The 12,649-nt window shown below is 48.3% G+C and overlaps 1 protein-coding gene across 1 annotated transcript in view; it reads left to right on the forward strand.

Annotated features, from left to right (window-relative positions):
• LOC143770014 (uncharacterized) overlaps positions 1–12,649 on the forward strand; it is a 59,244-nt gene that overhangs the window by 26,631 nt on the left and 19,964 nt on the right. The window contains exons 5-6 of the mRNA XM_077259166.1: positions 6,994–7,068; positions 8,560–8,628. Coding sequence (XP_077115281.1) covers positions 6,994–7,068; positions 8,560–8,628 — 144 coding nt within the window. The remainder of the gene's footprint in view (positions 1–6,993; positions 7,069–8,559; positions 8,629–12,649) is intronic.

The raw sequence follows: 12,649 nt of genomic DNA on the forward strand, positions 1-12,649 counted from the left end.
GTTGTGGGGGAAGATTCGGTAGGGTCCCTGTCAGGTTTGGGACCCTGACAGAGGCCTGGCTACAAGAAAGAACGTCACGGGACCGTGCCTGCTCAGCATAGCGGCGGTGCCCTAAGAAAGGAACAGAAGCGAGATATATTGTGCTGAGTGAGAAACGAGATCAAAGCAAGAGGAGAAATACCAGTAGGAGTCGTGCTGTAAGACCGAGGCAACATCCTACTGAGGCGCACAACCGGCGGCCGGAACGCCGAGGAAGTATTTATATATCTAGCTCCAAGCAATACTTCAAACCAACGGCAGGACAGTCAGTCTCAGGCGGGCTGTCTCACATACATCACCTATGAAGACATGGGGGGCGCACTAGGAGAGGGGCGACTCTAGGGTCCCGGAAGAGCTCCGAGGCTACTCATCATACGGGTGCCGTCCTAACCAGAACATCAGGGAGGGACGGAGGAGAAGAACATCATCCGAACGAGTTGTGAGGGAACATCAGAAACAGACACAACAGTTGTGGGGTACTATCCCGTAAGCACAGCAGGGGAGGACCACAACACATAGCGCTAGCGGGAAGGCACAGATTTCCACCTGCAAAGAGAACTCTGGAGGTGCCATTGGGCCGGCCGGACTTGCGTAGCCTGGTGAACCGTATTCCGGACTGAGGACCCAGAGATCTTCAGTAAAGAGGTAAAGAGACTGCAATCTGGTGTCCTCGTTATTTACTGCACCGCACCACCACCACTACCATCATCCATCATATCTATCACTGTACGCCCCTCGGCAGGGTCACGGACCGGGCCTAGCCACCGTGACAACCCCAGAGCAGAGACTCAGAGGCCCGGTACCGGGTATCCCCTCGGCCCTGCGGCAGTGGGGGCGCTACAACTTGGCGTCACAAACAGGATCTACTTAAGCCTGAAGAATCGGGTCATGTGTGCCTTGGAACTGTGATTTACTGTGCTTGGACTGTGCTTTATTGCAAGGACTGTGTATTGCCATTTACCGCCAAAATCCGCCATTACAGCGCCACGAGGAGCGCAGGAGAAGAAGAAGGGCGTGGAAGTGGGCGTGAACAAACTGAAGAGCGCGAAACACAATGGCCGCCCAGTCTAAATATTTCAGCACCGTGAGGACGTGTCCGTCAGCAGCCGAGATCCGCCTCCTAATCTTCAATGGAGGGCGGAGACAACGAAAACGAAACCGCCCACGAAGGAGAGAGCGGGAAAAGGACCAGGAAGAAGAAGTCAGCGACATGGAGGACGCCATGGCGAGCCACCCGGGGCGGGAGCGTGGGGTCGGAGCCGAGGACTCCCCCAGCTACCCGGAGAGGCATCGCAGCCAGACCTCCACAGCTGACGCTGACCTCCAGCAGACCGGAGCAGACGGGCTGATTCGCCAACCCCTGCAGACGCAGCTGAGCACTGAGGCCGGGTGGAAGAAGACCATCATCGGGAGCCTCGCCAGACGTCTGTCGGTAGCCTCGTCTGGTCCGGAGCAAGAAAGAAGTTCCAGCGCTCCGAAGCCAGAAGGCAAGGCCCTGCCGGAAAGCGAGATGCTGCAAACGGAGATGACAACGCCGCAGCGCAAGGCCCCGCAACCAGCGTTCCAGACCCCAGCGGAGGCATAGCAGACCGGCACCGGATGGACTACGTCTGAAGCAGGTATGAAGGACGACCCTGCCCTGACGACCGACACCACTCCAGTGACTGCTAGTGCCACAGCTGCTGACTCCGTTTCAGTGACTGATCTTGCAGCAGCTGCTACCTCTGCTGCAGCAAATGCCCATACTCAAGCTGCGCAGACCTCCATCGCTGCGCATGATTTAACCGTACATGAAAGACGGATTAACGGCGTTTGTCCAGCACTGGGTGTAACCCTGGACCTCACTTTTCCCAGGCCAGGAAGGGTTAAGTGCCAGGTGCAGCCCTGGAAGCCGTCCAACTAAACCTCGGAAACCTGAAACTGTACATAGTTAACTGTTTGTTTTCCTGCTGTTTTGCTGCTAAAACCCGTCTAGGGTTAACTCTTAAAGGGATCCCTTTGTTGACCCGGGATCCCTATTGTTTTTTTTGGTTATTTCTATTCTCTTCTTTGTTATCAAGAACTGCCGCAATCATGAACAGTGCATGATACAAACTGCTTGTAAATAGTTTGCACCTTCTTAAAGGTGCTCCCTACTGGTTTTACTTAAAGAAGAACTCTTTGTGAAGATACCGCACCGGAGCCTTTGCTGAGTATGGACTGGTAGCTTGAGAAGATGTGCTACCTCATAAAGACTTGGTCCCCTCTTAAAGGGGATGTTCACTTGTTGCACTTAAAGAATGGTATTGCTTTAAGACTGATAGATAGCAATAATGTCTTGACAAAAAGGAAAGTGATGATGATGCTTACATGTAAACGTTATATGTATTCAACTAGTTGATTGGAAGAAATGTTTGATAATGTTGATAGAAGAATGAGGACAGAAAAGTGAACCCGTATGGGGTTAGTCAGTGAGTCCTCTTGGGAGCTATGTAAGGATGGTTCAGTGATTTCAAACTGAAAGTAAATGTTATGTTCTATACTGTGTATAGTAGTTGAAAAGGCAGTAGGCCCGGGCTGAAAGGGGCGGTCCTGTAAAGAAAGGAGAGGCAGTAGGTCTGGAGCATCTAGGACAGGCGGTCCTGCAGATTTAAAGAAGGAGTATGAAGTTAATTGCCTTATAATGTGTTATAAGAAGGTCTTTAGTGGATTTAGAGTGTACATCCTTAAAGGCAATGTTAAATTATTGTTCAACAATTTTGCACTTCGTAGAATACCCGGTTGGGTAAAAGAAAGTTAGTTATAGCATGTTGCTATAATATTTAACCATGTTTTGTAACGTTCAAGTGCCCTCACCTCCCATAAAGGGAAGCCTGTTTAAATATGCTTACTGTTATTGCACTCACAAAAATTGTATGTCTTTTTGCTAACCTGTATTGTTGTTTTCTTACCAGTCCCGGAGTACTGGATTTAACCGGGGGGGAGTGCAGCGCCCCAGAGTCCTGGTCGTTGCAGTACTGTGGCTCCGCCGCTAAGGAGGGCTATGGTACGTCTGATGGCACTGAAGGAGTTCATCTGACCAGGTATCACATACACCAATACATTTCACAGTCGGGCCTCCAGGGGGAGCTAAGGGTGCTATTTATTAGGCCACTCCTCACCACTGTGGGTAAACTGGGAGTCAGGCAGGAAGTTAGTGGAGAAAGCTGACTGGGTTGGAACCAGGCAACACCTTGTGGCAGAGGGTGTTGTGGGGGAAGATTCGGTAGGGTCCCTGTCAGGTTTGGGACCCTGACAGAGGCCTGGCTACAAGAAAGAACGTCACGGGACCGTGCCTGCTCAGCATAGCAGCGGTGCCCTAAGAAAGGAACAGAAGCGAGATATATTGTGCTGAGTGAGAAACAAGATCAAAGCAAGAGGAGAAATACCAGTAGGAGTCGTGCTGTAAGACCGAGGCAACATCCTACTGAGGCGCACAACCGGCGGCCGGAACGCCGAGGAAGTATTTATATATCTAGCTCCAAGCAATACTTCAAACCAACGGCAGGACAGTCAGTCTCAGGCGGGCTGTCTCACATACATCACCTATGAAGACATGGGGGGCGCACTAGGAGAGGGGCGACTCTAGGGTCCCGGAAGAGCTCCGAGCCTACTCGTCATAAGGGTGCCGTCCTAACCAGAACATCAGGGAGGGACGGAGGAGAAGAACATCATCCGAACGAGTTGTGAGGGAACATCAGAAACAGACACAACAGTTGTGGGGTACTATCCCGTAAGCACAGCAGGGGAGGACCACAACACATAGCGCTAGCAGGAAGGCACAGATTTCCACCTGCAAAGAAAACTCTGGAGGTGCCATTGGGCCGGCCGGACTTGCGTAGCCTGGTGAACCGTATTCCGGACTGAGGACCCAGAGATCTTCAGTAAAGAGGTAAAGAGACTGCAACCTGGTGTCCTCGTTATTTACTGCACCGCACCACCACCACTACCATCATCCATCATATCTATCACTGTACGCCCCTCGGCAGGGTCACGGACCGGGCCTAGCCACCGTGACAACCCTAGAGCAGAGACTCAGAGGCCCGGTACCGGGTATCCCCTCGGCCCTGCGGCAGTGGGGGCGCTACACATGTGTGCGGGACGTTTGGCGGGCCGTGTGTCCGAATAAAAACGGATATGTCTGCATGTTTTGCACACGGACACACAGTCCGTCAAAACACCCTGACATCCGCATAGACCCATTCATTTGAATTGGTCTAGGCGTGTCAGTGTCTCCTGTACGTGAGAAAACCATCACTACACGTACCGGAGGCACTGACGTGTGAAACCGGCCTACGAATGTATGGAGGCTGCAGAAGACAAAATACTAAACAATTGCAATGTTGCTATTTTTTTGCAATCAGATGTTTACAATATTCACTTTGTGGTACATAGTTAGAAAATCATCAATAAATTAAATCAATTATGTCTGGAATAATCATCTATTGTAAATTTAAAAAGGGAAATAATACAGACAAGATAGGCCATGTAATCTTTTTCTGCAAATAATCTTCTAGCTCTCTAGGTATCCCCATACAGAAACGTCCTCTATTGGCAGCTGCTGGCAGACAGAATTTGAGGATTTCAAGAGAATCTATCATCAGTTTTTTGCTACTGCATCTAAAAGCAATAATTTTAGCAATGTGTCACTGAGCTGCTAGCTGCAGTTTTTATAAAATCACTGTTTTATCTGCTGGGAATCTTTCAGTTCTCTGAATACTGAGCTCTGTATAACCCCAATCCACTGATTGGCAGCTCAGTGTACACTGTGCATAGGCAAAAGACTGCCAATAAGTAGAAATGCGCGGTCACCTAGATCTTCGGGGCCAGCGGGTTTGGCCGAGCGGTTACAAAACGTTTGGGTTCAGGTACCAGAACAGTACCCGGACTGGAACCCGGACCCCATTCACTTCAATGGGGGGCCTGAAAATCCAGTGTTTTCCACACTGTCATGTGCATGACAGCGCGTCATATACTGCTTCTGCTCAGCGGTAAAATCATCACCACCGGTCAGACCACTGCTGTTCCCACACTGTCAAAAGACAGCATGACCACACAGCTGTGATCGGAGGTGTAAAGTTTACCTCCAGTCACTGGTCCTCTACTGATGGGACAACTGCTCTCATCAGCTGCCACCTGCTGCCGCTAATAGTGAGAGCAGGAGCGCCTGATGGGAGTATTCATCAGCCGGTGCCTGGGCTGTAAATAAGTAATTAAAAAAAAAAACGGCATGGGTTCCCCTGTATTTTTCATTACTGGCCAGGCAAACATCTCAGCTGGGGATTGGAACAATCAGCTGTCAGCTTCAGCAAGGCTGGTTATGAGATGTCCCCACTCTGTATTTTTAATTAAAAAAAATTAAAAAAATGGTGTGTGTTTTTCCCCTGTTTTTGTCAACCAGCCTTGTTAAAGTAGACAGCTGGGGCTGGTATTCTCAGGATGGTAAGGGGCCATGGATATTACACCCCAGTCTAAAAATAGCAGCCCGCAGCCCGCATCTATTAGATTTGCCAATTCTGGCCCTTTCCCCAGCTCTTCCCACTTGCCCTGTAGCGGTGTCAAGTGGGGTTCATATATGTGGAATTGCTGTCAACTTTGTATTGTCCAGTGACACCAAGCCTACAAGTTAGTAATGTAGAGGCTTCTATAAGACACCTATCCATCACTAATCCTATAATTGTATGGTAAATAAAGGCACAGCCAGAATATCGTCCTTAATTTGAAATAAACCAAAACACACTTTTACTTTTTTATTTAAAAATAACAAACACAGTTATACTCACTTAACACTCATTCCATTTGTTTCCATCAGCCGACACCAGTGACTGGAGGTAAACTTAATGCCTCAGATCACAGCTGTGGGCTGTGGGAACCGTAGCTGTCTGTCCAGTGATGATTTTACCGCCGATCAGAAGCAGTGTTTGCCGCTCTGTCATGACACCCAGTGTTCGGGGGGGGGGGGGTGGGGGGGAACCCAAACAGTAACAAGGGCTTCCTGGTGAAGTCCATGTTCGGTGTCTGTGCCCGACCAGTAGGTGTTTGGTACGGACGCCGAACTTTACTGTTTGGGTTTGCCAATCTCTACTAATAAGGGATGAAGGGATGTGTGCGTTGATACACAGAGCTCATGAATATGGAGGACTCTATGGCACCAGGTTTACTAGTCCTCTAGTGATAATCTTCTGCAGATTTTACAGTGATTTTATCAAAATTACAGCAAACAGCCCCATAAGTGACAAATCACTGGAAGCAAAGTTTCCAACTCTACGTTATGCTGCTCTCAGATTAGGAGGCAAAATCTTGGTGACAAATTCTATTTAAAGGGAATCTGTCACCAACTTTTCACTATATAATCTGAAAACAGCATGATATAGGGACAGAGACCACGATTCCAGTGATGTGCCACTTACTGGGCTTCTTGGTTTAGATTTTTTTTAATTCCTGTTTTCTCTGCTGCAGATCTAGCAATGCTCTGAATGTTGATCCCTGTTGATCCCACACCACTGATTGACAGCTATCTTGGTAAATTGTACATTGACAGAAAGCTGCTAATCAGTGCTGGGGATGGAGTTATAAAGAGTAGGAGGACTACATGGCGTGAGGCAACTAGTCTTCTAATGATAATCTCCTGCTAATAAAGCAATAACTTTATTGCAACTACAGCAAGCAGCCCAGTAAGTGACAAATTGCTGGATTCATGGTCTCTACCCCTACATTATGCTGTTCTCACATTTAATAGCAGAAACCTGCTGACAGATTTTCTGTAACTCTGGAATGTAGTCAATGTAAAATGTTGGTAAAGAAAGTACCTAGAATGGAGGGAGGAGGGGAGGCATGAAGCTACATTTGTCAGGATCACTAATGTCATTGAACATCCTAACAATTACTGGTATTTGCACCTTTCAATATGAGATATATATGTCCCATGTACCATAGGGAGCAGAACATACAGTGGCAGGAAGAAGAGATTAACAAGGAGATCATGGAGCTGGAGACAATGCACCTGACTCGGTAAGTGCTGAGATTTATTGAGCTAATAACAGCAAACCTCACAGATTACACAGTGATCCCTAAAATTACAGTCTCTCCACTGCCTCCCACTGTGGACTGTGACTTACTGGGGGGCTTAGTTACACTTCACACTAAGTTACAGGGAAACTATGAGAACTTGACTGGGTAGAACAATAGTGACCATCACGATTCACTGAAACCCCCCCTACTATACAGGGGGCTAAACACATCTCCATGTAGGTGACTGAGGCAGCGCTGCCCCCAATGCAGACATGGCTGAGAGCACAGTGGTACCTAGGATAATAGAGGGGCTGTCGCACTGACCAGCACTGCGGACCCTCACTCTCAGGATCTGTGGGAGGAGTAATGGTAGTCGGACCCCCATCGGGTCAGAAAGTGGAGTAATGTCCTCAGATCTGGTCATTGAGTCTGTATATAGTGCAATAATAATGAATATTAATATTACTCAGTTATACGATGGTTATAAGACGCCCAGGACAGATGAATGCCTGGATGTAAACACATTAAAGGGAATCTTCCACCAGGCTACGCCATCTAAGAACCACGTGATGTTGCAGCAGAGAGCCGATTTCCTGAGATGTATCACTTACTGGGCTTCTTGCAGCAGTTTTGATAAAATCTGCTTTATCTACTGCAAAATGTACCCGTCCCCTGAATACTAGCTCAGAATAACCCCACCACTGATTGACCGCTTTCTGTGTATACTGTGCATAGGCAGAAAACTACCAGTCAGTCAAGGGCTGGGTTATACAGTGCTCACGAATATGGAGGACTACATGGCAGAAGGTTTACTAGTGTTCTAGTTATAATCTTCTGCTGAAAAAAAAATAACAGAAAGCAGCCCAGTAAGTGGCACATCCCTGGATTTAAGGTCTTTATATCATGCTGCTCTTAGATTAGGGGTCAAAACCTGGTGACAAATTCCCTGTAAATCAGATGTATGTATTGTAGTATAGTGTGTAATGAATGAGTCATGATACGAGGCTTCATGTATGAAAACTGGTTCTGTTACAGACCTGAAAAAAAGGAGAGAGAGAGAGAGATGGCTTCAGCCATCAAGTATGTGTATATTATATCAGAGAGCATAGAATTATATAGTATTACATGTTCGTGAGGATGCAAGTGTTAAAAAACGGATCCAGCTGAAATCAGATTTTTTTAAAAACAGACAAAAAATGTTATGTCTACACAACTTTTTTCCAACGGATTGCCGCTGGATCCGTTCCAGCAGATGACTACTGGACTTGTGAACAGAGCCCAACCTGACGGGGATTTGTTGTCTTATTTGTTTCACTTCAGAGTGGAGGGTGAGTTCAGGACACAAGGGGAGTAGAAGGGTCTCATAAGTGGAGAAAGAAGCATATTTCTCTGATAGGATGATAAGATATATTACAAAGCTTCTTTTATTTGCTTGTACTATTGAGTTGTGATCAATTGAACATAAGTTGATGTATCTTCATTGTGCAATAGTGAGGACACCCCTGAGAAAGCAGAATTAAAGATCGAAATAGAAGATAAAAAGAAGAGGATCCTGGCTCTGTAAGTGCAGAGAATTACTGATCTAATATAAGCGAACCTTATAGATTACAGAATGATATAGACGTTTTCTTATCTCCAACATGTGATTCTCTGTATTCCGGTACAGATGATATACATCCTGTCTGCACATGATATACAGTATATCTATTACACACATAGCTTCCATTTACTGGGGCCGATCATGTGTCATATTTTATTGGCACAAACATTAGAGAATTTGACTTGTAAGGGCTCCTTCTCACTTGCGAGAAATACGTCTGAGTCTCGCAGGTTAAAACCCAGCTGTGGCGCCGGCACTTGGGAGCGGAGCGTGCGGCTCCATGTATTGCTGTCCGGCCGCACGCTCCGCTCTGGAGTACCGGTGCCAGAGCTGGGTTTTAACCTGCGAGACTCAGACGTATTTCTCACAAGTGGGAAGTAGCCCTTAGAAGAAAAGTAGAATGAGCCAATATATTAATATGGCTTCCATAGAAATATATGAGATATGTATTTTAAACGTCCTTCATCCCTGGTGTGTTGAGGACTCCCAGATTGCTTGGACATCTGCCAGCAGCCACAGACTTTTCAATCCAAAGTTTCAGTCCCTCAAAGCAAATATAATCCCATAACACTTATGGTAATATTTATTCCATCATGGATAAAAATACAGGAGATAATGGGTTATTCCAGCAGATTGGTGAAATTAGGTGAGCTTGAGGGCTTTGGTGGAATCAGGCGAGGTCGTAAGTATGGTTTAGTTAGGATTAGTAATGGATAAGTGTCTTATAGACACCTCTCCATTACTAAGCCTGGGCTTGATGTCACCTGACAATACAAAGGTGACATCAACCCCACAAATATTAACCCCACTTGCCACCGCTACAGGACAGTGGGAAGAGCTGGAGAAAGCACCAGAATTGGCGCATCTAATAGATGTGCCTTTTCTGGGCAGCTGTGGGCTTGCTGTTTTTAGGCTGGGGGGCCTATATCAATGGCCTCTTACCAGCCTGAGAATACAAGCTACCCACCTGTGAGCTTTAGCAAGGCTGGTTTACAAAAATGGGGGGACCCCAAGCCATTTTTTAAAATTATTTAAACAATTAAAAAACAGCGTGGGGACCCCTCTATTCTTGATAACCAACCTTACTGAAGCTGACAACTGAGAGCTGCAGCCCCCAGCTGTGAGTTTTGCCTGGTTGGTTACAGAAAACAGGGGGGGGGGGGAACACACAGTGGGTTTTTCATTCATTTATTTTGTTATATCTCAGTCAGCGGCTGACGAATATCCCAATCATCTGCTCCTGCTGTCACTGTTATTAGCGGCAGCAGGTGTCGGATGATGGGAGTAATAGTCCCAAAAGCTCTCATATCTCTCATTATTTTCCTCTGTTCGCGCCGATTGCCGGCGGAGCAGGGGAGAATGATGAGAGTCATGTTCAGCACCCGCCGCCGGGGAACAGCGCTTTCTTTAGCACTTCTTCCTTGGTGCCGATGCGTGTCACAGATGACATCAATTTGTTTTCTCCCTGTGCACGTGTGCGGGATGTTTTGTGGCTTGCTGACTGTAAAAAAACGGACATGTCGACATGTGGGTCACTCGTACACACGATCCGAGAAAAAACACAGATATGTGCACAGACCCATTCATTTGAATGGGTCTACGTGTGTCAGTGTCTCCGGAATGTGTGAAAACTGTCACCACACGTTCTGGAGACACTGACATGTGAAAGAGGCCTTACTGTGTGGTTTGTGGTTAGAAAATCAACAGCAAATGAACTTAAAGCATCCGATTCCCAGTCCTCTCTACATATATGTAAAATTACTGCCAGCCTCCTCTATGCACAGTGTGCTTTACAAGTCTGAGACACCCCCTGCTGTGGGCCGGTCCATCTAAGAGCAGGAGGTAACATATCAGGCTGGACTAAGGCTTCTTTCACACTTGCGTCGGTACGGGGCCGTCGACGTATCAACGCACGTTGTGAAAATTTGGCACAACGTGGGCAGCGGATGCAGTTTTTCAACGCATCCGCTGCCATTGTAAAGTCCCGGGGAGGAGGGGGTGGAGTTCCGGCCGCCACATGCACGGTAGGAAATGGCGGACCCGACGTACGAAAAAATGTTCCCTTGAACGTTTTTTCATGACAACGGTCCGCCATAACACGACGCATCCAGTGCACGACGGACGCGACGTATGGCCATACGTTGCGATCCGTCGGCAATACAAGTCTATGAGCAAAAAACGCATCCTGCGGGCAACTTTTGCAGGATCCGTTTTTTCCCCAAAACGACGCATTGCGACGGATCTAAAATGACGCAAGTGTGAAAGTAGCCTAAGCGCACTGTTCTATGGGGACTGAGACACTCCCCTGCTGTGGGCCGGTCCATCTAAGAGCAGGAGGTGACATCAGGCCAGACTATGCACACTGTTCTATGGGGACTGAGACACCCCCCTGCTGTGGGCCGGTCCATCTAAGAGCAGGAGGTGACATCAGGCCAGACTATGCACACTGTTCTATGGGGACTGAGACACTCCCCTGCTGTGGGCCGGTCCATCTAAGAGCAGGAGGTGACATCAGGCCAGACTATGCACACTGTTCTATGGGGACTGAGACACTCCCCTGCTGTGGGCCGGTCCATCTAAGAGCAGGAGGTGACATCAGGCCAGACTATGCACACTGTTCTATGGGGACTGAGACACTCCCCTGCTGTGGGCCGGTCCATCTAAGAGCAGGAGGTGACATCAGGCTGGACTATGCACACTGTTCTATGGGGACTGAGACACCCCCCTGCTGTGGGCCGGTCCATCTAAGAGCAGGAGGTGACATCAGGCCAGACTATGCACACTGTTCTATGGGGACTGAGACACCCCCCTGCTGTGGGCCGGTCCATCTAAGAGCAGGAGGTGACATCAGGCTGGACTATGCACACTGTTCTATGGGGACTGAGACACCCCCCTGCTGTGGGCCGGTCCATCTATGAGCAGGAGGTGACATCAGGCCAGACTATGCACACTGTTCTATGGGGACTGAGACACTCCCCTGCTGTGGGCCGGTCCATCTAAGAGCAGGAGGTGACATCAGGCCAGACTATGCACACTGTTCTATGGGGACTGAGACACTCCCCTGCTGTGGGCCGGTCCATCTAAGAGCAGGAGGTGACATCAGGCCAGACTATGCACACTGTTCTATGGGGACTGAGACACCCCCCTGCTGTGGGCCGGTCTATCTAAGAGCAGGAGGTGACATCAGGCCAGACTATGCACACTGTTCTATGGGGACTGAGACACTCCCCTGCTGTGGGCCGGTCCATCTAAGAGCAGGAGGCGACATCAGGCTGGACTATGCACACTGTTCTATGGGGACTGAGACACTCCCCTGCTGTGGGCCGGTCTATCTAAGAGCAGGAGGTGACACCAGGCCAGACTATGCACACTGTTCTATGGGGACTGAGACACCCCCTGCTGTTAGATGGATCGGCCCAGTGCAGGAGGAGTGCCTCAGACACCACATGTGTCCTGTCCTGGCAATCACACATGACGAGTAGATCTAGTACTCGGAGGAATACTGCCAGATAGATTATACAGGAGAGCTCCGGGTATTTTAGCATTGTGCCGGTATTGTGGTTCTTTCAGTGTGAGTTGGAATTTTTCTGTAGGCCAGTGATGGCGGCATGTGGTCTCATCAGGAGTACGGAGCCCGCACCATACCAGGTGTCACACAGCCGCCATCTGCCTATAACAGCTGCAGCCGGAGGGCGCTCTACCTGCCGACCGGCCATAAGCTTTATACTTTCCATCAGCACAGCCATAATCACGGCTTGCTTTCAGCTGGACGAGTTGTAGTTTTCAGTAACACTATTCAGTTTATCATGCGATTACTAGAACGTTGGAGAAAAGTTCCAAGTGTGCTAAAATTGTGACAGGAAAAAGGAAATTCCGCAATTGTAGGTTCCAAAATGGTTCCCATGAAAATGAAAGCTCCGGTCTACAGATCCAAGTCTCAGACGATGGTGTTACAAAGCACATTGTTCTATTCATGAACTT

The sequence above is a fragment of the Ranitomeya variabilis genome, chromosome 4 (genome assembly GCF_051348905.1).
Source record: "Ranitomeya variabilis isolate aRanVar5 chromosome 4, aRanVar5.hap1, whole genome shotgun sequence".
In the NCBI taxonomy this organism is placed as follows: Eukaryota; Metazoa; Chordata; class Amphibia; order Anura; family Dendrobatidae; genus Ranitomeya; species Ranitomeya variabilis.